Raw genomic sequence first — 27,566 nt, 5'->3', positions numbered from 1 at the left:
GAGTTTACAGCAAAGGGTAGGAGCAGTTGTCCAAAGTGCTGCAATTTGTTGTGTTTGGAAGAAATCCAGCTCCTCTTCTGACCTCCTGTGACTCAGGGGAGTCCTGGGTTTGCATCAGGGCAGAGAGACCAGGAAAATCTGTTGTCAGACCTTACACAAACTCTACTGAGGTGAATGTCAGAGTTTTGTGTCCTCTCACTGCAGAGAATGTCAGCTGCAAATGGAACAAACAATTTCAAGTGGAAAATGAATGCACCACTTCCTCTGCTAATCTGTGAATCCAGAGATTTACAGCATTTGGCTTGACTATTCATGATCTATTTACCTTTTAAAATTCAGACATAGGCATGTGTGTGATGATTTATTCCTCCTTGTAATTGGATACAGTGATTAAATGAGCTTGCATATCGTAGTTCATTGTCCTTCTGGGATGTGGGCTTTCTTCAGAAACAGCAGCTCCTAATGGAATTAATTCCATCTCCTGTGTGTTTACTGTAATCGGTGATGTGTTTCCAAAAACTGATATGGAAAATCGCTTTAAAATATATGTTCTTATACATGAAGTATTCATCTAGCTGAAGGACGGTATGTAATCCTCAGAGTCTTCCTTTCAGATGCTTTGCTACCTTCTCTGACAGGCTCTTTAAGAACAATAAATATATGCTCACTATTTTGTAAGGACTGTAGGAAGTGTTACACCTAGCAGAAGTGTTTACCAGGCTGCAGCCATGGAAAAGTGATAGCAGTCTGAGACTTTCATCACATAATTGATGATTTCCCATGGGCTAAGCAGTGGTGAAACAGAAAGTATACTGCTTCTTAGTAAGAAAATATAATTTTTTATAATTGCCTGTAATGACTAATTGAAGAAGCAAATCGGTTTAATAAAAAAAAAAAAGGAGTAATTATGCTGTTAGCCTATTTAATTTGAAGAGGGTTTGAAAAACTGATAGGCAGAGGCAATTTGCAGAGGGATCGCCATCTGACTCACCTTTGATGGTGTTAGCCAAGAGCACTGGTGCTGTCTGCATGGGACAGTGGCTTGTGAACTCAGCTTTGGCAGGTACCTCCCCCCTCTCCTGAGCCATACCTGCCTCCTTCTCTCTATATACTGGCAAAATAAAGTGCATTTTATGAAAACCGTGCTCTTTTATGCTTCATTCATGGCCTAAAAGTGCTATAGAAATGCAAGGTGACAGCCAGCACTAGTCAGAGCCAGGTGCTGTAATGGTGAAACACAGCCATAGAGAAGGTGATCCAAGAGACACCGTTTAATACAGTGGCTTATCTGCTATTATTATGTTATTATATTATATATATTATATTATATCATTATGTTATCTGTTATTGTGGTTTTTACCTTTTTCCTTAACGTTGGGTCAGATTCGTGTGTGCTTGTGCAGAAGGGTGGGGTTTACCTCTTAGTCAAGGAGATTCCTCTGTGCCCTGTGAAGTCCAGGAGACAGCTGTCTTGGTGAACGGCTAAAAATTGAAGACTTTCCATTAAATATGAAATGCATCTCCTTCATTAGATACTTTCCAGTGTGTGCATGAAAACCAAAGTATGTCAAAAGACTTGGAAAAGAAAGATACTATACCAGTCCAAAGTTATGCCTATCTGAGAGCAGTGTTTTGCATCTATTTCTTTTTTGTGAATAAATCAATAAATAGCACTAAAAATCTGAAATAATGGTAAAAGTGAATATAACCCTTTAGAAAATTATCCCATTGTGCTTTCTTCTATAATTGCTTAGTATTTACACTTAATTTAACTGAAATAAGCAAGGCCATCAAATAAAAAGCCCTGAGTAATTACCGTACAATTGAACCAAGGATCTAATGCTGAACTCCCCAATGAATGTAAATAGTTTGAGAATAATCAAAATAGGGGTCTTCTATCTTAAAAGTGTAGCACTAAGATGCTGTGTATTGCAATCAGCCAAATTTCACACAAACACAGTTCAGCTGACACAGGAAAATGTGCCTGTGCAGGTGTTTTAATATTTACAAAGAGCTGAACTCTGAATAATATCTGTTCCTCATGTCTTACCCCTGTATGATCTTTACACAGTGCAAGCAAGAACCTTTGTGATTGCTTCCATTCAGCTGTCAGCACAGGGTTGTAATGACAAACACAATTGTTTGAAGTTTTTAGATGTTCTTAATACATATGCAGACTACGTGCAAGGCATTTTTTTTATTGCTGTCTTCCATTAAGTTGTAATAATAATAAGCATTAAAGCTGTCTTTAATTACATGTTAACCTGTCACTGGAATGATTTGGGTGTCTCAGTGTAGCAAGTACAATTTCAGGTCATAATTTAAAGACCTGTATCTTTTAAATAATTCTACACTTAGTGTAACAATGTATTCTAACACCACCATCATGAAATGCACCAGATTTTTTTGGAAACCATTCACCAAATGGGGAAGGAAAATGCAGCTGCTTTATGAGTGCTCTGGTGCTCATTGTTCTGGTTTTATACTGTGAAGCTGTGGGGGAAGGGGAGTGGAGGGGAAGACAGGTGTGGAAATGCAAGATGCAAGTATGGCCCTGTTTGTTTTTTGGGTTCTCTTGGATGTCATGTCCCTCGTGCCACCCCCCTCTGCTGAGCGTCACAGGTGTGTTGTTAAATATTGAATAAGTTACTTCAGAGCTATCTGAGAATTGTTTGCTCATCAGCCTGAAGTATTGTACACCCTGGGCAAAATGCTGGAGGTGGCATCCTTCACCACAGTAGTGACATTGCTGTATGTCTGTCTGGCTCTCCTGTGGGGTTTGCAAGATGTATTCCTCCCTCCCCTCTGCCCTGTCCCCAGCAGAGCCTCTAACACATCACAGCCATGCTGCTCCTTTGCTGGGCCTTCTGCCTCCATATGTCAGAAGATGTTAAGTGAGTCTCTGCTTCTGAGGTTACATGACAGTGGGTCACAGCTGTGTATGCAAGACCCTAACCTAGTGTGTGTGACCCAATACACCAAAAATATCTCAGCACTTAACCTTTCCTGTGCTGGAAGAAGTGTGTGGTCTGTTCATTAGTCTAGTGCATGCCATTCCCATCTTGTACAGAGATTTGGACCAAATTAAACAGTTTTTGCTCAGACAAAAATGCCATCATTCCCTTTATAGACAATTCTGTCAAATCTACAGAAGCCAGGAGCGATTTGCCAGTGGAGGCTTTGTCGTGCTAGGCTTCCCTGAAGAGATGCTATGATGTTTACTGCACATGCTCCAGTGCCACATGTTGGGGAGTTTGCACTGCTTAGCATATTTATGATAATTTGTCTCCCAGGGGCAAACAAGATACTCCTTATATCTTCTTCCTTGGGCTGAAGCACAAAGAAATTTCCCCTTGCTGCTTTGTAGGGGGGAAAATAATAGATCAAAGCTTCTTGCTAAACACTTTTAAAAATACACAGTGTGGATCCATACATTTCTGATCCCTAAGGGACCTGTCCCTCTGGTTGTATGGAAAGCAGTCAGCAGCAGATGAGGGGATGATGCTGCACACTGAAGTTTAGGCATTGTACCTGACCTGCAGAGATTTAGGTGGGCCACTGCCATGAGTAATTTGACCTGTCCTTTATCCATGTCACGTGCCAGCATGGAATGTATTCTGGTCACTATTCTGTAGCTGTCATAATCTGCCGGACTGGATGTTGTCCAAATACAGTGGATTTGGAAGTAAAGTCTTTTGGGGCTAATAGTATTATCGTAATTAATACAATATTATAATAATAGGATATTGAAAATAATGCAAATTAAGAGTTTTAAAATATATGTATCCAAATATATATGTATTCTTGGGTTGCAAATAGAAAATTTGGGCTCATGTTCTCAGAAATGTCACTGAGAAGCAAACTGTTTTAAAGCATCTCAGTGATCTAGAAATTAGGAACTCATAAATATTTTTTGAAGATGTATGACTTTTACACTTATGTATAATATTAGATTTTAAGATTTCTGTTTCCTAGGAGTAGATTTTCCAATTCAGCAATGACAAAGACATGCTGAACTTGAAACTTTGTTATTCTTCAATGCCATATAAGTAAGTGCTGGACAGCAAAGATGGAAAGAATAAAGATTAAGTGCATCTTCCTTTGTGTTAACTTCCTGAAAGCTGGATGAATGTCTGATTTTCAAGTTCCCTTTAGACTGGAATGTGTGCTGGACTCAGGCAACAGGCTCGAGCAGCCTTAAGGCACCTTAGAGAGCTCAACAGGTAGGACCAGGCTTCCAGTAGCAGACGGGAGAGAGGGTGCTCTGTGCACCCCTTCTGTGCACTGTTGTCACTTGCTGGAGGATGGCTGTGTGCTGTGCTGCCACCAGAAAACAAAAAGTCCTGTCCTGCTGGCACCACTGAGGCAGTGACAGCTCTCGGTGGCACCTGGAACTTGTGTTGTTGAGGGGTCCGAGCTGGGGACACTGCATCTCCTTGGCTGCCTGAGGAGAGTGATGGCACTGACACAGAAAAGTTCCTGTGCAAGACAGGAACAGAAAAGTAGAACCTTGCCTTGTGCTTGCTCATACAACTTTGAGTGAGCCACACCAGTGCCTGGGGTGCCAGGCAATGTGCAAGCTGGAGGTGCAGACCCAGGAGGGCACATCACAGCAGGCTGTGCTCAGGCAGCTGGTCTGCAGGCAGAAGGATGAAAGGGAACCATTAAATCTTTCATCCTCTGTCCTGCTGCTCCAGGCAATCCTGGCCTGGCTGGCTTATTATAATCAATCGATGGAAAGAGAGGATGGGTTTTTCTCCTCAAGTACTTTGGGAGATGCCTGATGTGAACAAGGAGTGTCTGCCTTCTGCTTGTGTGAGGATTTCACATTTCACATGTGCATTAAAATACCTCCGTTTACTGCCAAGTTTCACTGCATGGAAAGTTTCTGTGTTTTAGTTGCAGTCAAAGGCACTATTTTAACAAAAAGTATCGATAGCTTAGAGTGACTGCTATAGGCAACATTTCTAATGCCTCAAAATGTATAAGGCGTAGAGGATTTGTCCAATAATTTCAAGTAACCCTGACCATTATAGCTGCACATTAATCACCAGGGCTTCCTCCCACCTGGGGAAAAAAGAGAGCTTCAGATTTCTATGTGGAAAAATTAGTGTCTCATTAAAGCTGGACAAGTTTGACATTTGCTCTCTGCCTGTGGTTTCAGGGCTTTTTGTCCCTCTAACAAAATAAGAAGCTGCTCCAATACATGTGCTAGCAGCAACTGGAATGCAACTTCAGGAGCATCTTTGACCTTACCAGACAGAATGTCTTTAATTCATTCTGCAGATGTTAAAATACTGCCAGAAATTTCTGGGAGATGACCTTAGAAATGATTCCTAGTTCTGACTTTTGTGCTCTAATAAAAAATGTGGTTGTACAGGTTAAATATCTTGCCCTTATGTATTTTAGTTTTTTAACCTAATGCCAGAAATAAATGTCTTGCTCTTTATTCCTTTGTGCATTGATTTCTCAGTGCCTTGGTGGTTAGGTGACATAACTACTATAATTGTTTTAATACATTAGCAGCAAATTATGTATCGATGTTCTTTTTTTTCATTGACCTTTCTTTCTCAACATCATTTTCGGTTTTTTGCTTCATGCTGTGTCCATGGTGGCACAGAACTATTAGAGGATTCGATTTTGAATTAAGGGCCAATCCTGCAAGGTCCTGAGCACCGTTGCCATCTGCTGAATGCGAGGGATGCCTGGGACATGAGCACTGTCTTGCTAGATCAGATAGCAATTTGCATTTACTGTTTGTTCTCAGAGACATCCTGACATTTCTTAGTAAATTGCTGTGGAATTACAGATTACTGAGAAACTTCTACCTTTGAAAAGAGTTGCTGCTGTCAAACCGTTTTTCCGTTTCTGCAGAACAAGCAATTTTCTGATTACAGCTCAACTCTCAGGGCCTGTGTTTGCATTGCTGAAAGGTTTCAGAGCATTGCATAGTATTATGTGAACTAAACCACACAAAAAAATCTATGTGTAGCATTGTCTGCCTTGAGGTGTGCTATAATTTTTCTCGTTTTGCAGAGGGGAGGAGGAGGTGTGACAAGAATTTATCAAGGCTGTGAGCTTTCAGTGCTGAGAGGCTGAAAAACTTGAAAATGCTTTGCTGTCACCCTCATTTTGTTTAATTTGAACTAAGTGACTGAATATTTAAAATAGAAAAAACCTATTTATTCCCTATAGAATAGTAAGTAATCAGCATCCATTTTACTCAGGCACAGGGCTCATCTGTCTGTTTGCCCAGCTGTAACCCCATCTCATAGGGCTGCTTTTCTGATCAGTATGGTGTTATTAACCCCATCAGTGAATATTTTCTTTTTAAAAAATTATTTCCAATATGGACTATGAGGTCAGAGGGTGCATTAGTGTTATTGATCCCAGCTTTTCAGTCATAGGAGGACAAAAATTCCAAAGGATTCAGCTCATCTAGCTGTTGACTTTTTTTATCCCAAATATATTCTGGGGGATGAGCCTCACAAAATGTTAGAGAAAAGTGTCTGGTCCTGCAAGGTAGGGATGATGCACTGAATGTAAATGAGAGCAGAGATGTTGATGATTGTTAAATTTGTAATTCTGGCTAATACTGGTAAGTGTATTAACATAAGGGGATGTCAAGAGCTGACCATATGGTCATCTTATCATCTTTGGCATAGTCACAAATGGGAGACAGCGTAGCTAAAGGGTTTTAGAATTTGTTCTGTGTTGTCTAAAATACATTTATTTTTCTCTTCATCTTTGTCTTTCTCAAAAATATCCCCCCACCAAGCACAAAAGAGATTTCATTGTCACACAAATGTCCCTCAGAGTTTGCACTAATGTTTGAAAAATGAGTGTGTAGCCCCCACTTGTATTTCATGCTGCTGGAGTTCCTCGATGAAGATGACCAATATATTATACTAAAGTTCTTACATGATTAGGTTGAAGAAGATACTATGACCTCTTTTTATTTGTTACATTTCTGAAAGGTAAGTTGAGCAGGAAGGAATGACACTTAGTGGTTTCCTCAGCTTGGAAAGTAGAGGGTTTAGAGTGTTATATTTTTAATTCAGTGCATGGTTTTCATTCTCTCAGTTTAATTCTCTCATACACACGGTGACAACCACAACTGCTCTGTAGCATGACTAAGGCTTGCCACTACAGTGGCAAGAGTAGTTTTAACCTATGAGTTACTGAATTCCAGTGGCTTGTTCATTCAGGCTTTTTTTTTTCTCTTTTTTGTTGTTGGTATTTGGTTTTTCCTTCAATTTCCATACAGGTTTGGCCTCCACCAGCAAATCCTTGGAGAAAGCTGAATCACTGCTTTGCATAAAGTGGATAAAGACTTGCATTCCAGTGCTTTATCTATATTTTCTTATAATCCGATTTAGTGTGGAATACAAGCCTGAAAAACTCTTAAATCTTTCTGTAATTCTTGCACAGCCATTCACAATGGATTTGTACAGTGCAAAGTCAAAGAGATTTGGGTTCAGAATAGTGATAAGTTAAAAAAAAAAAACCCACAACTTCCCCCCCGCCAAAAACCCAGATGAGTTATTTTTCTTTGCAATTTAACAGATTTCACTGTCAGTACCCTCTCCCCAGCTAACAATACATGACATATGCAATCTGCAGAGAAAGGAATACAGAGTCTTTATGCATGGAGTCTAGATGCTTATACTCCTCTGTACTGAGCAATTTGCCTTTTGTAAGTCATGCAATTATAAGGAAAAATCTTGATGTGCTGGATGTCTTAAATCCTGTTGTTGTGTGTTTTGCATAATTTTATTTTTTTCATAATGTTTAAATAAGTATGTAATGGAAAGGATAGAACATGGAAAAGGAAATGCTGCAGAAAGTGGAAAGAACAGAGGCTGAAAATTGCTCTGTAAATTCTGATATGAAAAAGAGAATGGTTCTTGTCATCTCAGCAGTCAGTTTGTTGCTGAAAGTGGGAGGACTTGTTTGACTTACTTTTCTGCTTTTGTTGTTTGTTTGTTTTTTCATTTTTGTTTTTTTTTTTTTTGCTGGTAGCCATTGAGAAGTAACAGCCCAAAATCTATTCAGGATGCAGTAGTGTGATCTGAAAACCAGGACAAACTGGAATTTGTCATCAAGTTATCTCTTCTTGTGGGTATAAGGGGATTAATGACTCAGGCATTAGGAATAATTATATCTGGCTTAGCTGGACAGTAAGTCTAATATTAGCAGCAGGGCAGTAGGTGTATTCTAAGTGCAGCCTGAGCTACATGTGTGTAAGGTAGATGTATATGCACTATTGGTTTAGCTGTGGCAGTCTAAAGATGCTGGTTGGTGCATGTGCAGGCCAGTAAATATTATGTGAACATAGAAATTGCTTGATGGGTAATTAGAGATGTGTAGCTCTCTGTAACACTTGAGTGTTTCCATACTTTTCCTTCTTTGCTCATTCTATGAGATAGCTTTTTTTAACATTTGCTTTTTAGAGCTCTCCTCAAATATATCTAATTCAATCAAATGAATTTAACTTTTACTCAGTTTGACAAAGGCATTTCCTTTAGATTAAGTCTCTTTGGATATTTCTGTTATAAGTTATTGAAGTGAGGTTGCTCCACTGATGCCTCCTACCACTGCAGTAGTTTAAGAAAATGCTCCAGTTTGAGAAGAGAGTACAGATGTTTGATGTAGCAACACCAAGAAGTGTACTGCCCGTCCTGATTTGTTAAATGTGTGTCACAGATCATTTTTCTTTACAGATCTGCATTAATTTCTGTCTTAAGCCTTAGTAATTGATAGCCTGCCTAGAGAACAGGGTGGAGAAAGGAGAGAATAAACCATTGGAAAATCAGTTTTGGTGTGCAAACCCATGTAGGAAACCCATTGTTTCCTCCTGGCATTTCTAATTGTACCATCACCTTGAGCTGGTATTTGTAGAGTTGTTTTCTCAGAGAGAAAGGGTTTCTCCTCTCAGAGAGGTAAGTGGGCACACTGAAAACAGCAGGAAATCCTGTCAATTTTTTTAGTGGGTGGGAATATCTGATGTGTTGTTCATCTAAATATTTTATCACTTACTGTCTCTGGGACCCTAGGTCTCTTCCCCACCCAAAACACTGTTATTGCTGTTGGCTGTCATCACCCTGTACATGCAATAGAGTTGCAACTTGTCAGGTAGATGAATTGCTGGGTCCTTCAGTAACCAGCTGAAAGCTCCCTGGATGTTTCACATGGGTTGGAATGTCTCTGCACAGCTCTTTCTACCCCTCAGCCACCCTGAATGTGTCCTGCAGAAGGACTTGTCCACACAGAAAAACAGGATGAGCAGCACTAGCTGTTGCTGGTAAAGCTGTGTCTGTGCTTTATTTCACCTGGGGGGAGGAGGGACTCACAGCCTGGGAGAAACTGTCTCAGCAGAAGCTGGTGCAAATTGATTATTTAATAATGAACAAGCACAGTGCCTGCTTTTTTATTATTTTTATGCCTATGGAACTGGCGCACAATTGGTGTGGTGAGATTACTGCCTCAGGCTGCCCCCAAAGAGCTGGGAGAAGAGGAGGCCATGGGACTCATGCTGGTTCTGTTGCATGTCTTAATGAAGCTTTAAAATGCTTGAAGTTGTCTTTGAAATGAAATATTCCATAGCTGCAGTTCAGCTCCAGACTTTGTAATAATTGCTTGGCCAAATAAAGCAGAACTGTCAGGAACAAAGAAAAGTTAGATTGATGGCATAGAAGAAAAAGTTTAAATAAAAAATTCATGAAGAAGAGAAATAATAATAAAAATATCATAGCATCACAGCTTTTACATTATGATTTCTCTTCCAATGTCTTTTATTTTCCAGCTATTACTGTGCATTTTATTCTCCCAGTTTGCTACAAACAGTAGAAAACTTTTTCTATAGGAATGATAGAAAAATTGTCATGAATTTAGGCAGAAACTGGAACATGGAGTAAAATTTTAAAAGGGGTATGCATTTCACTGCCATTCTGAGTGGGGGTATGGTGAACTGTAAATTATTAATGAGTTGGCGGGAATTGGCCTTTTTTAACTCTTAAATCAAATATGACTAAACAGAAAAATTCCAGAAAGGATTTTGTTCATAATTGTCAGCTCAACTTGTGCACTTACAGCCCTTCCTCATTCAAATTTACTGCTCTTAATGGCCATTAATAACAGAATGAATAATATGCTGTGAATAAATCCTCTCATGGTTACCCTTTCTCTCCATTTGTGGATTAAGACCAGCAAATCATCATTTGTGGACACGTATTGATGTCCAAAAGTGTCTGACAAGTGTGCAGTTGTTTGTTTTGAGCAAATTATTTTGAAGTACACCCTCAGGTTTTGTGTTCCTGCTATGACATGAAAAAGCATTCTGGAATGAGTTTAAATTACAGGGCATTTAGGAAGAAAATACAGAAGATAGTTACAGGGAACAGTAGGATTTCAGGGAAATACCTACAAGCTAGTTCAGGCATTTTATAATATGAATATTATTGTAAAGTCTTTAGGTGATGTCTGGTAATAGATATTTAATCTTGCTAAAGCACTTTCATTGCTTACTTGTTAAAGCAATTTAACAGATGAGTGATGCTATTAATGGACCACATGTATAATCCAGACTTTTTATGTTCAAAACATTCCTCTAGGGTTTAAATTTCTAAACATGTTCAGAGGCAATTTGAAGAAATTTAGCCTATACACAAGCTGTAGGAAATATAATTTATTAACTTTTCTTCTTAGCATTTCTTCTGCATTTAGAGGATAAAAGAAATCACTGTGCATACATATGTGCAGCTTTAAGTGGCTGAGTGATATATATACCTTGTTTTGATGGGGTTGTTAGAAACCAGAGACTCTGAATGGAAGGATGATGAGACAGAGATGAACAGAGGGCATAAAACTAATTATAAGTTGTCTGAACAAATGTACAGTTCCAGACTTTCCATCACTGTTTGGTTTTTTGTGTTGGTTTTTTTTTTTTTTCTTTTGTTTTTTTTTGAGAGAATTGCATTAGCAATGTCTGTAACATAGTTCTTGCAAGAAAATAAAACAAAAAAGCAAGAAACTCACATTATAGCAAAACCAATCTTTCTTTCCATCCCAACACTTTGGGATGCTGGAAGAATTGACCTGTAGAAAACAGATTACCAGGTAATAAAAATAAACATGCAAGCTGGTTTTTAAACGTCAGTTATTATGATAAAGTCACACTCTTTGGTACAATTAGATAAGTTCATTGATAATATTGCAGTTTTGCTTTGACTAGGAGTTGATTTCTTTTCCGAACACATGGCTATGTTTTGCTGAAACTCAAATATCACCTATACAGGAAATCAGGGAAATAGTCTGGTGTAAACATCTCTTTGTCTTTGTGATGTTCACTGCACAGTCACATAGTTCAATCAAGAACTAAAATGTGTTTGTTGACTCCAAGCTCAGCTGTTTCCAAATAAATGTTTGTGAAACCTCCAGCTTTAATAGCCTCATTGTACCATCCAAAAGACGTGCAAGAGAATGAATAGATGACCTTTCAGATAGAGAACAAGCTGTTCACCATGTCTTTTCATTTACTGAGACAAAATACTCTTTTTATACAGAGATAATACTTTCCACCATTTTTAACAATGTTGGGTAGGATAAAGAATTTAATTGTTTTGCTTCTGAGTGCAAGGGATTTAACCTATGAATCCTTAGATCAAGATTCTTTCTAGACCAGCAGTGTTAAATGCATTGAGCTAGATAGATTTATTTTAAAGCTAGATAGATTTATTTTAGTTTTTTTTTAAAAGACTCTGGAGGTGTATTGAATCCCATGCTCACAGGGTGGGATGTCATTAGCTATCCATCCATGTTTATCCACGTGACATCTGTCTGTGAATGATAAATGGATGAATTCTCATTGCCATCGTGCACCGTAGCTATGGGATCAATCATTTACTGATAAGGTCCAAAGCAGCTGTAACAGAAATTATTCTAAATTATTGTGAAATTGCAGTCTTGCTGTGGAAAGCTGTTGGGATGCTCTCAGTTCCACAATTGTACAAAAGCACTAGCTTGGGCCTGAACAGGTCACAAACAAATAGGGAGAAAATTAGGATATGGAAATCAGGGCTCAGCCTTGTCTTTCTCAGAGGTATGGCTTGGCCTTTAGTGTTTGCAATTGTAAATCCACCAGTTAAATGACATCTTAGTGGAATTGGTGCTAACCAATACCAACTGATTATACTGGTAAAATATTTTTGCTCTACAATATAACTGAAATCACTTCTGTTATTGTTCAGCCTCTGTCCATGTTTCTGTTCTTATCTGAGAAAAAACAGAGCTGTTATCTTGTTAAAGGGAGCACAGTATATTTGCTGAAATTAACAGAAATACAGTCAAAAGGAATCCCTCAAAACTTGAGGAAAATCTCACCATTTCATCTCACCAGGAAAAAAACCCAACCCAAAACCAGAGAAACAAATAGAAACATTTTTATCTTGTGGTTACAATGACCAATTACATTGTCTGCTTGCACAAAAGAAAATATTTCGCTGTGTGAACCAAATACTCTAGATCATACATTGTGCATGAATAGTTTTCTAAAATTGGAATCAAATTTGTTTAAAAATTTTATAATAAGTTCATTTGGAAGGGACCTGTGAAACCATCAGGTACAACCCGTGCTGGAAGCAGCTTCAGTAAGACCAGGATGCTCAGAGCTTTGCACAGGCAAGCCCTGAATATAGTGATGTTGGAGACTGTGCCCATAACTTGTCATGTTGGGGAAAAATAGGAACCTTAATCTAGACAAATTTTCTTTTGTTGCTATCTCTGATGGTTGCCCCATATAATTTTGTAGCACACCTCCAGGAAAAGTCTGGCTTGGTCTTACCTCCATTCTGCCACTGGGTTTTTGAAGACCACCATGAGATTACCTTGAGCCTTGTCACCCAAGAACAAACCCAGTGCTTTCACCCCAGTGATGTGTGCTGTAAAGGTTTGGAAAAATCCTAAAAATAGTGTGACATGGGAATGAGGAATGAAAAAGGTTACGCTGAAATCTGAAGCTGGCCATTTGTCCTGACAACGTGAGGTGCTACAGCAACCTGTTAGCAAGTACCTTCAGCCTGGATTTGTAACGCTGATAGAAACCAGGAGGAGAAAAGGCCTTTATTAATACAATTGAACAGAACTTAAAGAAAACTGGTCAGCACTTAGAGTGATGCCCACAAGACCAACCATCTAAAGATCTGAATATATATATTCCATGGATCTCAACTACTGTGCATAGATGTTTTAATCACAGTTCATGACAATTCTAGTCTTTTCTCTTATTACTAAAAGCTATTCTTCTGAATTTCCAGAACGAGCTAATGTGTGGAAAGGCTGTGTTGTGTGCAGCTGAGCTAACCAGGATGGCAGTGTTTGTTATGAGGACTCTTTCTTATTGGTTCCTGAACTATGATGAATTATTTTATGCGTAATTATTGGAGCTTTGGGAACTGAGGATGAACTTGTTAAATGAAGGGACTGTTCTCTAGAGTGGCAACACATTGTTAACTTTTTGAAACTTAAAGGTTTATGTATTCTGTATTCTTTGGGCCTCTTTTTTAAGAATGGGGGTCCTGTTCCTGCCATGCACAGTAACAGGAGTAGATACTCTAGATATTCTCCTCCTGCTCTTGCTAATGTATTGTACCCTGGGCTTTTTTGTCTTCCTCTGCAGAAACTCTCCTGGATGACTTCCTTCTCACATACACGGTTTTCATGACGACTGATGACTTGTGCCAGGCACTCCTGAGGCAATATCCTTTTACTGAAAGTTGTATTCATGGGAGTCACATACCTACTGGTAGTTTTATCTATTGTTGAGCCTTATATAAAAGTTACATGCCTGAAACAGATGCTTAACTCATACCAACACTGCAATTTTATGTCAGCTTTGATTAAAGATAAATAAACTTTTATAACAAGGTGACAAGGTAGAATTTAAATTTGGGTTAAAACCTCCCCAGGTTATGTTAATTCATAGAATACCTACATGTGCATAATACATTTAAGAATGTTTTTCTCCTTGCCTAAGAATACACAAGGAGAAAAAATAAAGAAAAAAGTAAAGAATTTTACAAACTCGGCTCCTTTTAGCATGTAATATAGGATATAAGTCTTAACTCATTATGAGATAAAAGAATTATTTTAATGTGTTTCTAATGACTTCCATAAGCTACAAAGCTATGGATCAATGTTTGAATAAACTTGTGGCTATAAAATGAACTGTTTGTTAGGTTCCTTGTTTGTTTTTTAAAATCTTTTCCCTGTCTTTAATTTTTGTGGTGAAAACATCAATTTTTTACCTTATAAAACAAAGAACCATGAAGAGACAGGAACAGTGTACTAAGTGGGTATCATCTGACACTTGGTGCTTCTGCCTTATGAATAGAAACAATGGTAGAAATAATCTTTCACTTCTCTTTTTTTTTAATTTTTAATAGTGTCACTTCTGCAGATAGTGTAATTTGTGCAGGCAAAAAGAATCTGACTTCCTTTGCCTGGTTTTTGTGTTATTGTTAATAGTGCTTTGCGCTCCTTCCCACAGACATTAATGTTGGCATTGGTTTGCAGGACAAAGGTTCATTCTCAGTTCTACAGAAAAGATATGACTGAACATTGTATAATTCCTTTTGAATTGATTTTATTTTTATAGACTCACCTCTCTAATCTGTAAGGGAAAAAAAATCATGTTGGCACACAGGATGAATTGACATTCCTATTACTGAGAATGTAATTCCCAAACGTTATGAAACTCCTAAAGCTCCAGATAGGATAAAACGTTTAAAACTGAGTAATGCAGGGGAAAAAACCCTTTCATTAGCAAATGAGATTATTGCAAAGTCTTTGCCAGCAGTTAATTTTAAAGTTTCTTTGAGATTTTATTATATGTTCCTTAACCTACTGCACCTATTGTGCTAAGAACCACCAAGGGAAAGAAGATGACTCTGATGTGTCCTGTAGGAAAAGAAAAGTCTTGCATTTGGTGTCTCAGTGGACTTCTCTCTACAAAGACTGGTTGCATGAAGATGAGCATTTAAAACAATTTTTAAAGGTATTGAAACAATTTCTGTGATGCATTTCAGCACTGTTTAATTACATACTGTGTCTAAAAAGCCCCAACAGCAAAATCTATAAAACATATCTTTTCATACTTAGATCTTCCCCATGAAATCTGTAATATAAAATGATTTATATGTGTCTTCTTCAAATGCCTTATTTTAGTTGGTTTGAACAGAAATTCTGTATTGTCAATACAGTCAACATTAAAAGCATTACTTTAATGTATAAAACTTATGGAACTCCTGTGTTCTCTAGAAAATGGGAAAAGTTAGGAAGGTAAGAAATAAAACTACAAAGATGTGGAGGTTTCTTGTCTGTCAGAACAGGATTTGCAGTCGGTATCAGAGGATCATGGACATAGAGAGTTTTGAGGTGTTTTTAAGAGATGCTATTTTGACTGAGAGTGAAATCCTATTCCATGGTGTTTGCTGGGTGGACATGGAGAACAGCATAGCATTATGTATTTTTGATAAACAAAATTTTGTTCCTTGTTAGCAAAGTTCTTCTCATATTTCTGCATGAATTCCAAAAGCTCTTATAATTCCCTTGTTAGTTTGAAAATAGTGCTGTTGTTGCAAACCTAAAATCAATCTGGTTACTGATTTATTTTTCAATATATATTTTTTCCCTGCTGGTTGAAAAATGAGAGTATTTTAGGAAACTTTGCAGTATCTTCCACTTTTACTGATGAGGCTCTCTGTCTGTGACTGGAGATCTTAAGGGTCTTTTATCTCTTCAATCACTTGCTCAAGACAAAGGCAATGTGGAGAAAATCTTGAGATTCCTTGTTTTGCTTTGTTTTGTTTTTTAAGTAGGACACAGTGCACATGGAAGCAGAGACCCTAGGATTTTTGCTGTTTGGTACTAGATGTGTATTTCTGTACTGGAAAGGGGACATCATGTCAGGCATGAGTTATATCACACTGAGTTTCACCTGCCTGGATGCAGGGCTTTCTGGCCATGGAGGTGTGTGACTGTGCACTGTCTCACAGTTCCTCCTCTGGAAGCTTGTGTGCAATATTAAACAGCAATAATGTTAATGAAGGTTGTAGTTACATGTGCAAAACCAACATACAGTGTCGTAGGCTAAAATCATTCATGCAGAAATCTGTGAACGGAAGGCTAAAGCAAACCTGGTGACTCAGATGGTACAAATGATCCTGGTTTCCTTAGAAGGGAAAGAGAAGGATCTGTGTGCAGATGTGGAAAAAGGGCAGAGAAAATATTACCTAGAATTTCATTCATGACAATTGTGTCCCCCAAAATTAAAAGTAAGGTTTATTTACATATTAGTTTACAGCTAGGGGGAGTTGTGGGAGACACCAATTCAGTTTAAAATGCATACAAATGTGAGGAAAGGTAAAGTAGAATATTTGCCATTTTAGAAGTCTTAATCTAATAAACCTATTTGTTATCATTTTGGATAAGTGATGATGGTGTGGTGTGCTGTCATGCTTCAGAATGTGTTATTCTGACCTAACCCAGGTTTCATGCAATAGCCACAAGTGGTGTTTTAAATTTTTGTAGACAAAATAGTACAAGCATTTCACCCTCTCTCTTGGTACACAGTACTAAGAGTGTTTCTCCAAAGGCAAGCTGAATATTGACCAGTCTGGAAATTTAAACAGGAACATTCTCTCCTTACAGGTTTTGCATAGATATAATGATAAAACTTGTTTTAGTAGGATAGTGCCTGAATTGACTTAGACCACTGATGTGTTGCCTCAGATTAATGTTTGAGTTGTCAGATGTTTTATGATACTGCTTTGTTTTGTAGACAATATACAGGAATGTGTTAGATGATGTGTATGAGTATCCCATTCTTGAGAAGGACCTGAAAGAATTTCAGAAGATACTTGGGATGCATCGCCGTCAGTAAGTATTGATTATATTTGTGATCAAGTCTTCTTTTATTCAGAGTGTAATTTATTTTTGTTGCTAACTTTCCGTAATTCAATGAAATTATGAGTGATACAAGTGGCATATTCAGTTTTACAGATCATCTCTTCTTAAAACTAAAGCTAGATTATTGATTTTTTTCTGATGTTTGTTGGGCAGTGTTCGTGATTCAACATTCACTCCCATCAATTTAATTTGGGGTTACTTACAGACAGAGCAATAGTCTGTGGAGAAGCTGGCAAAAATTCCTGAAGTTGCAGTCTGTGACTTCAGATGTTATCTTCATTCTCTCTGCAGTACTGAGAAGCAAATCACTTGGAATAGTCATCTCAGAGTCACTATTTTACTATTATGGCATCTATAAAAGATATTTAATCGTCATGTTTTTCCAAAAAATTGAGGTTGTTTCTATGGTTTGGCCATTGGGGAAGTGGAAGGAGCTGTGCCCTTGAGGGTGACCCTGTGATTGCCTACTCCAACAGCTCATGGGACTGGAAGCACTGTTTTCACTACACTGATTTGCAAGTCAAAGGAAAGCTCTCTGGCTGAGACAGATGCCTTTAGTTTTTCCTGAAGAACTCTGCAGCCTTTCTGCAGTGACCATTTACTGTTAAAAACTTTCTGGTGTTGTAAATTTTGTTATAGCTAAAACTTCCTTTTCCTAAGCTTTGGTTGGAAAGAATAATTGTGATTTTCCTTTTTGTTTCAGCACTGTAGATGAGTATTCACCTCATCGAAAGGTAATGCCAACCTGGCTGTTGCTGATAGCTAGATAATTTACCCTCTCACTTTTTTTTCCCCCTTCTGCCCACTTTCTTCTCTTTTCTTGGCTTCTTAACTGAACGTGACTGGTGACCAAAAACATGACAGGACGCATCAGTGAGGTTAGACCTGCAATGCTGCTTAAGGAACTCTTTTTTTTTTTCCCCTTTGAGTGCATCCTGGATATCAGGAGTGTGAGCTAACCTGCAGTGGCTGTGGCAGTATTAGCATGTTAACAAGATGCTTTGAGATGTCAGAATTCAGGAGAGGCCTGGGAGTGTGTCCTCACCGAGCTAGAGGGATGTAGCAAGCTGGTCAAACCAGGCTGAACACAGGCACTGACATGGATGTCAAGTAAACAGAGCAAAGGGCAGATTTGTTGTGACAGGGACAGACAGAAAGAGAGGAACATGAATCTGTCTGTTTAACTGGAGGAAGAAGTTGCAGCCGGAGGAAGCTGGCGTACAAACTGCTCAGAGGTGAATTGCTGTGCTCGTCAGTTTTACTGGGCTGAGGCTGAAGTGTGTAATAAGCTTAAAATGTTACTGCAAAAATGTGGAAGGCAGAACACAAGATTGTAGTGAAATTGCTATATAGGCTGATTGGTACATAGGAAATGTATGTAAGAATAAGTGTATAAGAAATGGGCTCTGAACATGAATACAGAAAACCTTGAATTGTGCAGGCTGCTTAGCTTTGGCATGTCCTGCTTCCTCCAAAATCCCCACCTTGGCCATTATTTAGTAAGGCAACTCCCAGTTTACTGCTCCAAGAAAGGGTGTGTGTACTTCCTATACAGAAACCTTTTGGCCAGACATATGGGTTAAATGCTGTATTCTGTGAATTATTCATTTTTGAACAGCAAGGATGCAAAAAAAAAAAAAAAAAAAAAAAATCACTTTTTTTTTTTCTCTTCCTTTCTTTCTTTTCCACTCCCTCACAGAATAAAACCTTTTTCCACCAGTTCAGTGTAAAGGAGAACTGGCTGCAGCACAGAGGAACCATGAATGAAACAGAAGAAAGTGAGTATAAATGAAATAGTGGAGGAAAAGCTCAAAAACTATAAAATTGTTTCTCAAGGACTTTGATGTAAATATTCTTTAGCTGACATATAGCTTTTGAACAGGACCTTAGGGACACAAAAGAAGAAATATTTGGCTGTGCAAGTTTACCTTCCTTCCTTCTGGCTGGCAGGGCTCAGCTATGCCCTCATGGTATTTCAAGGGGTTTTTGCCCTGTCCAGTTCCTGCAGCACCCCTGTCACAGTCCTGAGTGCATCCCAGGTGTGCTGGCAGCCCGTCCACCAGGCATTACTTCTGCTCCATTTCGTGCTCCCGGTCTCTTGACCTATATCTTGGTTGTGAAAGGGAAATGAATAAGCCTGTCACATGAAATGGGCCAGGATCTGCTAACTCTGGGAATGTGCCTTAGTTCCTTCTCTGCTCAAAAATATCTCTGCATGGAGTGCAAGGTGCCACTTCATTTTAATGTCAGCCATTTCAAAAGGCAATTTCCCTCCATCACTGCAAGGCAGTGAGGCTGTCACCCGCCTGTAGTGCCTGGGCGAGGAAGGAGGCAGAGAGGAGAACACTGTGTACGAGAGCAGGGAACAGCAGAAGGACCTCCTACCTGGCAGCCTCGCTCTTTGACAGTATATCTTCATTTCTTACTGGGAACAAAACTCCGGAAGTTCACTTCAAGTCAGTGTATTTTTAGTGCTCATTTGTGACAGAATAAAAACTGAGCTCGTTCTACGCCAAGTCGAAAGACTTGCACAGTATGTGCTGCTGATAGATAACCCTCTTTTTGTGCTTCAAATATAGGGGGTTTTGAGGTTTATGTTACCAAGGCTTCTTCTAAAAATGTTATTTGTGGATGAGAACCCCCACACTCATTCTTCTTTCAAAGCTGGGTACAGTTTGTGGGTGACTGGAAAGGAACTGTGGTAGGACAGTCACCAGGACAAGACCCAGCAAGGCCAGTCCCAACTGAGTTAGATTGCTCTTATCTCACTCTTTGAGAGCAGAAGCCATGGACTATGATGGGATTGAAGAAATGAAATAGCCAGAGTGAAGTTGGGGAAGGAAGAGACAGATGCAGAGGGTGGGTATCTACCTCTGTATGGTGGAGTGCTGTCTGACTGATGGTGCTTGTGGAGGATGTGTCTGTCCAAGCCGCACCATGCCACTTGACCAGAGGTGTTTTATCCTCTATTGCAGTCATTACCAGGGCAGCTTGCAGCCCATGGCCATTTCCTCCCACTGGCATTCCCTCCTTCTCACAGAGAAGCAGCACAGGTTCCTGGAAGAGATTACATGGTCCATCCCAAGAGATACCACAGATACAGATTCCACAGAACGTTGGAAAGGTGTGAGGGGGAGAATCACAACCACTGTGGTGGTTGTGCTTGAGCATCTGCCCTGATGTAGTTCTGTGCTAAAGAAAGGATAGATCAATAGCCCATTTGTAAATTGACATTGCTGTCATTGTCCCTTTGCCAATGACAGAGAGGACATTTCAAACAAATTCACTGTAAGCAAGGTGTGTCAGTCTGCATATGGAGTCCAAATATTCCTGTCAGATTTTTTAAAATTTATTTTTCTAACTAGTAATTTAAACTGCAGTTGGATGTCTCTACCTTCATGACGTGTATTCTGATAAAAGATTCTGCCATAGAATGAGCATCTCATTTGCTCTCTGTCAGGAGAGATGGGTTAAAAAGGAATTATAAAATCAAATTACTATTTTCCCTAATACTCAATAGTAAGTTCCTTGCTTCATTCTCATATTCATTTTTTTCTTTACTACATCACAAAAAAACCCCAGTTCTCAAGGACAGAGTTCTTAACTGCTTCTGGCATAGTCTTCACTAATGAAAGTGCCCTGAAGCCATGAAGATCTGTAGAACAAACAAAGAGCTATTGCTACATACACCTGTCAATAAAGATAATAAAAAAAAATACAACAGTTCTGGAGAAGAAAAGTTGTCCTGTATCGGCATGGTAGCAGCCTGTCTCTCATAGGAAGTGCTGGAGTAGAAGGAAATTGAAAGTTGAATTAAGTATTGAAGTGAAACCAAGAGCTCTGACAATTCTGATTGGCAGATGTAATTATCAAAATCCTTATGAAAGTCTGCAGCTCAGTTTCTTAGGCTTTTAGTGTGGCAGCCGTGTTTCAAAGAACTATCAGCAAAAGATAAAAAGACAATTTTAAGTAAACTTAAAATTCTGTCAGGCAGAGAGACGGTACATCTCTTCTGGTAGTGGAAAACAAGTAATCGCTGAGCTGACCACATAGACCTCAGTGGAAGTAGTGAGCCCAAGGAATTTCTCCAAAGCAGTCCCATTTATATGTGCTGCTTGTGATTCAGGAAATGAGTTGTCAGAACTGATTGTATGGCTGTTTGGGCAGTCTCTGCTGGTGCTGAAATACTCTGGCAATGCAACTAGTTTAGATGTCTAGACAGATAAGCTATCAGGAGTGGTTGAAAACCTGGGAGCACTGTTCTTGCAAAGCTTCCTGTTCCAGGTAGAAATGGAGATCCAAAATAATTTCTCCAGCAGATACGAAATACATTGAAAGGACAGTGGTTTACCTGAACCTGAAATGAAGGGAGAAAAAATGGCAACAGCCAAGTTTCAGAGAGGATAGGCAGTGAAGGAGGTTTTCTGTGACAAATCTGCAGGGTAGGAAGCCTTAAACTGGTATTACTGTGGGAGTCTATATTTCCATTTGCCTGCCTCTCTCATTTCCCGGGGATGGGAAGCTGGGGAGGGGGAATGATGTTTATGCTTAGTTTCATGTTCTTTGTGTCAGGGTGCAGTGACTGCCCTTCCTGCAGCAGCCAGGCAGCTGAGGCACTGCTGAGGTGGGCTCTGAGAGTTTGTTCCTTGCTCTGGTCAGCCCATGCCTACAGCTGAGCACTTCTTTCTCCCTGTGTGCAGTTTTCTGCCGTGTGTATATAACAGAGCACTCCTATGTCAGTGTGAAAGCTCAAGTGTCGACTTCAGCTCAGGAGATACTGAAGATCGTGGCCGAAAAGATCCAGTACCCGGAGGAGGAGTTGGCACTGGTGACAGTCTCGTTCTCTGGTGGTAAGTAACTCCCCTTCATCTGATCACTTACCTTTTATTGCATCAGGTAAGGGAGGACTGACATTTTCTGATGCAAGGATACAGCTGTTCCTCTATGGGCCCACAGCTGGATGACCAGGGGAACAATGAGGAGCTGCTTCCCAGAGACTTGTTTCCATGGCAACAGCTCCTTCTTGGGTACTGTGGGATGTAGCATCTCCTGGCTGGGAAGGGAGTGTAAAGAACTCTCAGTCTCCAACAGTATTGCAAGGTTTTATTTCTTTTCCACAGATGAATCTCCTACTTTGGAATTTAAATTAATTTTGAAGGCAATGAGGCATGTTTTGCTTTAAAAACAGAGAAGGGAATAGCAAATACTTTGTGCATTGATGTTTCCTCATTTATGGCATAGGTAACAAATATTCTTGAGCTGAAAGGAGGAAGACATATTTGCACAATTGACATACTGAGAGCAATCTCAGCAATATTTTATAGGCAACAACTGATGTCTTTTGTCTATTGTTTTAGTGGTAGTTGTTAAATAGAAGGGCTTATTGTCTTTTTAAAGAAAGACTAGAGTGACAGTGGAGTGATACCAGGGACCAGCCAAAGTCGCAAGATCTGTGGTGCTCGTCAGGTCTCAAGCTCCTTGGAAAAATTGTTTTGATTGCTGTGGTGTTTTTTGGAAGCAGTTTAACTAGGTGCATAGAACTGTGAAGCTGTATCTACAAAATATCTTGTCAATATTCTCAGATAACAGTTGCTGTTGACCCCCTAAGACAAAGGATGCATATTTTAAGTTTCAGCACTCATTGCTTCCTCTTTGTCAGTCTAGTTAAATGAAATATACACAAGTGCTGGCTTTTTCTGTTTATATCTTTGATTCAAAATTGGAAGGTCACATTTTTTCCCCCATGCTGAGCTCAATTAAATAAATGTATTTTTAAGAGCACTGGTGTGGGTGGCAGGGAGATAGTGCCCTGCTCTGGCTGTTGAGATCCTGGGCACAGAGCAGCCATTGGGAGCTTTACAGGTGGATGTCCTGGCCAACCAGGCTACATCATTTTCAGGCATATTCTTTTTACCCTTGTGTGTGCCCAAACTAACCTCCAGTGCACATTTCATGTGTCCAGTACACATTTCATAGCATTGCAAAATCACCTTTCTGTTGTTATTTTTCAGATCTTGTCTTTCTCTCCTGTTCAGAGCAGGGCAAGTTTTGCTCTGATAGCAATAAATCTAGTTCTAACTGCCTGCTTAGCTAAAGAAAACCAACCATTCATAAATAATGAAACATACTGTATTGGTTCCCAGGAAAGCCACAAAATAGAAGTGGTTGCCACTTGGTTGTTCAATGAGAAATAGTAAATAAAATGCAGATATAGTAGGAAAGCCATTTGTAGGTGATCTTTATAACCCCTAAAATGTTATTTAGTTACATTGCCTGAGTTAATTTGATGCAACAATATCAGTTTCTTCCTTCTTATGGATCCTGTACTGCAAGTAATAAACACCAATCTGCTATGCTTTTTATTCTGCTTTGTGTTTCTGCTGTTTGTGTGACTTAGAACTCTTGTCCTTCATCCACTTGGAGGGCAACAGTATGAGCATTGGAGAACCTGTTTTTATTGTACTCCAATAATGGATAAGCAAGCACTTTATTCAAAATTACCTTGAAAAAACATAATGATAGTTCAGCATAATGCATCTGTGTATCAATGGATAAGTGAGCATGGATAAAAGGGAAAACTGTCTGAAATTATGTTTGACTCTCAGATTCCTCCTGGTCCTACTCCCCATGGGCAATGCAGAGTCCAGGGTAGCTGTCAGTGTGCTCGGTGTAGTTTTGGATCTACCATGTGTAAGGTCTCCAGAGGATTACTTGGAGCCCACTGGAAGGGACAGTTTATGCAGGGCAGCTTTTAAGCTGTGTTTGGAGTTTTGCTATATTTTCCCCCCACCTTTCTCTAGTTCATTCAAGAATTCTGCAGAGCTGAACCAGTACTCTGGACTGGAGGAAAAATAAGTCCTTTCTCTTTGCTACCAGTGTCCTGCTCTTTTACTCAGATATTTCCTAAATTAACTACTCTAGGTCTAGAAGAATTACCATAAATACTGTGTTACAAAGGACTACTTGGATCTGCTCTGTGAATTTCATGGTGTTGGGATCTTTAAACTTCTTTTCCTGTTGAATGGCTGTGGCTACTCATTAAATCTCCACCCCTGGTTTTGTCTCCAGTGACACACAGCAGCTCAGTCTCTGGAGGCTGAGACACTCTGCTCTAACAGTCATCTGTACTCATTTATACTAGATACACTGGGTTGAAATTAAATGTTGAAATTAAATGAGAAGGCATAGGAGGCTAGACCAGATGAGTTCAAGGCTTCTTTCTGTTCTATGTGAAATGCAGTTTGAAAGCAGAAGAAGGAAGCTTTTGTGCTCTCGTCCATCAGAGGTATCTTGCCTTTATCTTGCCTGAGCAGGGTGGAAATGATGGGTCCCCACAGAGACTGAATTTGATGCTTAGCTACCTTCTAAGAAGTTGATGTAGCTTTACAAATACTATTGTACTTTTATTTCTCATGTACAGCTTTTATTCCTATTCTGAAACTTCTTTGGATTTTTGCTGTCTTTGCAGAAAAACATGAGCTACAACCAAATGATCTGGCTATCTCAAAATCTTTGGAGTCATCCAGTCGTATGTTTGTATACCGAAAAGATCTGACTGATTCTTTGGTAAGGATTGGTATTGTATATTTCCCATTTTTTGTTTGTTTAACTCCAAATCAAAACCTTAGTATTCCTCTCAGAGGGCTTTTTCAATGCAGAATTTATTTTTGGCTTCCTTAGTAAAGCTTATCGAGCTGCTCCATTCCTAAAAAAAAAAAATCTTTCATTAAGAGCAGTTATTTGACTGAACAGTAATGGAAATAGTTCATCAATTTTAAATAAACCAAAGCTTCTGTGCAGCTTAAATCTTTCAATCTACATCAGCCTGGAAAAGCTGACCTGTGTTTGTACCAGAATGAATGGGATGAGGATTATTCAGGGCTCCTGTGACTCTTTCCTCCCCGCACTGCCTTGTGCCTCTGTAGCACTTTGGCTGATACATAATCATACAAAGTGGTGGACAAAATCCATGAAATTACTACATGTGGAAGTAGATGTCATCGTTTAGTGAGTTCCACAAGACCCATGAGTGTGACCCCTGTGTTGTGGCAGCCACATGGTCAGCTGGTGTGTACCACTGGTGGTGTGTCCTCCTCCCTTCCTTCTGCCTGTCTGTCTCTCCATCCTCTCACCGGGGCTGGGAAGGTCAGCAGGTCAAGAGGCAGCAGATCTCCCTCATCCTTTCCTCTGTCTCCAGAAACCAGAAACTCCCTCCCTCCATGCCTTCCCAAAACCTCAGTGAGGCAGGCAGTCAGGCACTTTGCTGATTCAAGAGTTTTCTGCTAATTATGCAGATGTTTCCAGGAAAGAGTAGGGGCTGTATCACAACTGACTTCTACATCTACCTCTAGGACCTGTGCACTCATCCTCAGGATGAGAAATGTCTATTTACATTTTATTGGATCAATGTGCCCCTATCCTGACATGCCACTATCATTGCAATCTGTCATCCCCGTTATCTCTGGTGTTCGAGCCGTCTCTAAAAATGTGAATATGAAGGGAAGGTTTCCAGCATAGACAGGTGACAGCCAACCTGGTTTCATTAGTTATGTAATAAAAATTGCAAAACTTGCTGTAACTGTCAGAAATATAGCACCAAACTAATGGCTGAACTTGTTAGAATAATCTTTCATCTTGGCAGATGATTCATATGCCAAATTTCAGACTGATGAGGTTAAAAAATCCAAGAGAAATGCAAAACTTTGAAAATCCCATCAATAATGGAAATGTCGAATGGTTCTGAACACCAGCAGTACCACAGCACTCCATACTAATATACTAAATAACTTTTATGAATCAGAACCCACAGCATTTTATTCTTTGTTGATTATATTTGGGGTAGATTAATCATAAAATGTATGGATTTATGTGATTTGCAAAAGTGGACTAGAGGGAAAGTTATGTGTACTTATTCTTAATCCAGTGTGTTTTCAGAATGATTCTTTTATATCAGAAAATTTCCTGATGTCCTAATTTAGATTTTATTTTCTGATAGTTTGAGGGATTTTATTTCCATTATGCTTTCTGCTTGGCCAGCATTTTATATTCAAGGTTGGGAGAGGGAGACAGAAGGAGAGAGGGAGAGGGCCTCACTCTCCAAAGCAAATCATTGATCCTATTGACCCATTTCCCATTTCAAGCTATTTATTAAATAGGTTATAGCTCCTTCATTTTGATTAGTGGGGGGAAAAGCCCTCAGAGTGCACTTAGAGAAGATTACCTGCTCAGATCAGCTCTGTTTGGTACCTTAGTCCAGTAACTGATTCCTTACAGAACCTTTGAAATTTCTTGAGGAATTTGTTTTGCACTTGTCTATTCATTTAGAACCCATTTTCTGAAAATGAGGAATTGCAGCAAAGATCTGTGAGGATTTTGGGAATTAACACCTGGGATCTTGCCTTAGAACTAACAAACTTTGACTGGAGCCTCTTCAATGCAATTCACGAGGTAAGAAGCACCACCTCCTCTTCCAGGTGTATTCCTGTCATTGCACCATTGTGATGCATTTTGGAGCATTGGCATGCCTGGGTGCTTGGTTCACTGTCATGACAGCATGATTTGGCAGCTCTCAGTAGTGGTGACAGGTCCAAGGGGTATCTTGCAGTCCTTGAGACTGAGAAGAATTGTCAGAGGTTTGTAACTTTCCTGTGTTCAGACATCTCCTATGTTTCCTATATACCTGATGTGTTTTATTGAGGTTTGCCTCAAGAGAGTAAAAGACCATGATTATTTTCTAAATCCCCCTCCCACCTAAAAACAGATGAATATTTTACATATGCAAAATGTCCTATGCACTTGATAGTTTTTCAGTAAATATGGGATTCCACAAATAGCTGTCTTTCATATCACTTCAGCCACAAAAGAATTCACAGTTTCAGCAATTCAGATGGTCACATTACTATTCTTGTTAGGCTTCAGTGAGATGAAAAATACTGGGCAGGCTTTATTAAATGAGATAATGGAGCACTTCAGGGCCCATTGGGTTGTTTCAATGACTTTGATAGGTTCTGGTTTGAGTTACTGAGTAAAAGACACGGTTAACAGTAGAAAATCTCTCTTGAAAATACGATTTACTGAAAAACATGTTTGCCTTCTGAGAAAATGAATATGAAATTCCCTTGCTTTTCACCAGATGCTTTCATTTGGGGTTCTTTTATTCAGTTTATACACTTTAAATTTGAAAATGGACAAGTTTGGGTTGTTTTTTGTGTTTTTTTTTTTTTTTAATTAAATCAAGACCCAAAACTCTATTGATTAAAAATTGGCTAATAGAGAAACAAGTTTGAATGGAAATTTTTCAGATTCTGCAGTGGTTTGATATGGCTGCTTTTTCATACTAGAACAGAAGTAAAGAAATACAGAAATAAATTGTTTATGTCTTATACCTGGCTATAGCCAGAAATGGAACCTTGGGAATTGTAACAAGAAGAGCAAATCTTGCAGGATTTCCAGTCCATCTGCCTTCTGTAACAGTCTCTAGATTTTGCTAATCACAAACCTGAATCATTTGTGATTGGCTCATGGATAATGAAAAATAGCCATTTGTGACCAGACCTGGTTTCAAAAACATACTTCTAAATAATTTACAGTTCATTTTTATT

At 39.1% G+C, this 27,566-nt stretch overlaps 1 protein-coding gene across 2 annotated transcripts in view; it reads left to right on the top strand.

Moving 5' to 3' along the window:
• The window catches only part of RAPGEF5 (Rap guanine nucleotide exchange factor 5), a 157,471-nt gene that overhangs the window by 107,394 nt on the left and 22,511 nt on the right, over positions 1-27,566 (top strand). For both annotated transcript variants that reach the window (XM_058831236.1, XM_058831238.1), the window contains 8 exons: positions 13,676-13,754; positions 14,908-15,052; positions 16,838-16,935; positions 17,669-17,699; positions 18,665-18,743; positions 21,666-21,815; positions 24,434-24,531; positions 26,290-26,412. In XM_058831236.1, the coding sequence (XP_058687219.1) occupies positions 13,676-13,754; positions 14,908-15,052; positions 16,838-16,935; positions 17,669-17,699; positions 18,665-18,743; positions 21,666-21,815; positions 24,434-24,531; positions 26,290-26,412 (803 nt within the window). The remainder of the gene's footprint in view (positions 1-13,675; positions 13,755-14,907; positions 15,053-16,837; positions 16,936-17,668; positions 17,700-18,664; positions 18,744-21,665; positions 21,816-24,433; positions 24,532-26,289; positions 26,413-27,566) is intronic.

Source organism: Poecile atricapillus, chromosome 2 (assembly GCF_030490865.1).
Source record: "Poecile atricapillus isolate bPoeAtr1 chromosome 2, bPoeAtr1.hap1, whole genome shotgun sequence".
NCBI lineage: Eukaryota > Metazoa > Chordata > Aves > Passeriformes > Paridae > Poecile > Poecile atricapillus.
This window is presented reverse-complemented; position numbering and strand designations above follow the sequence as displayed.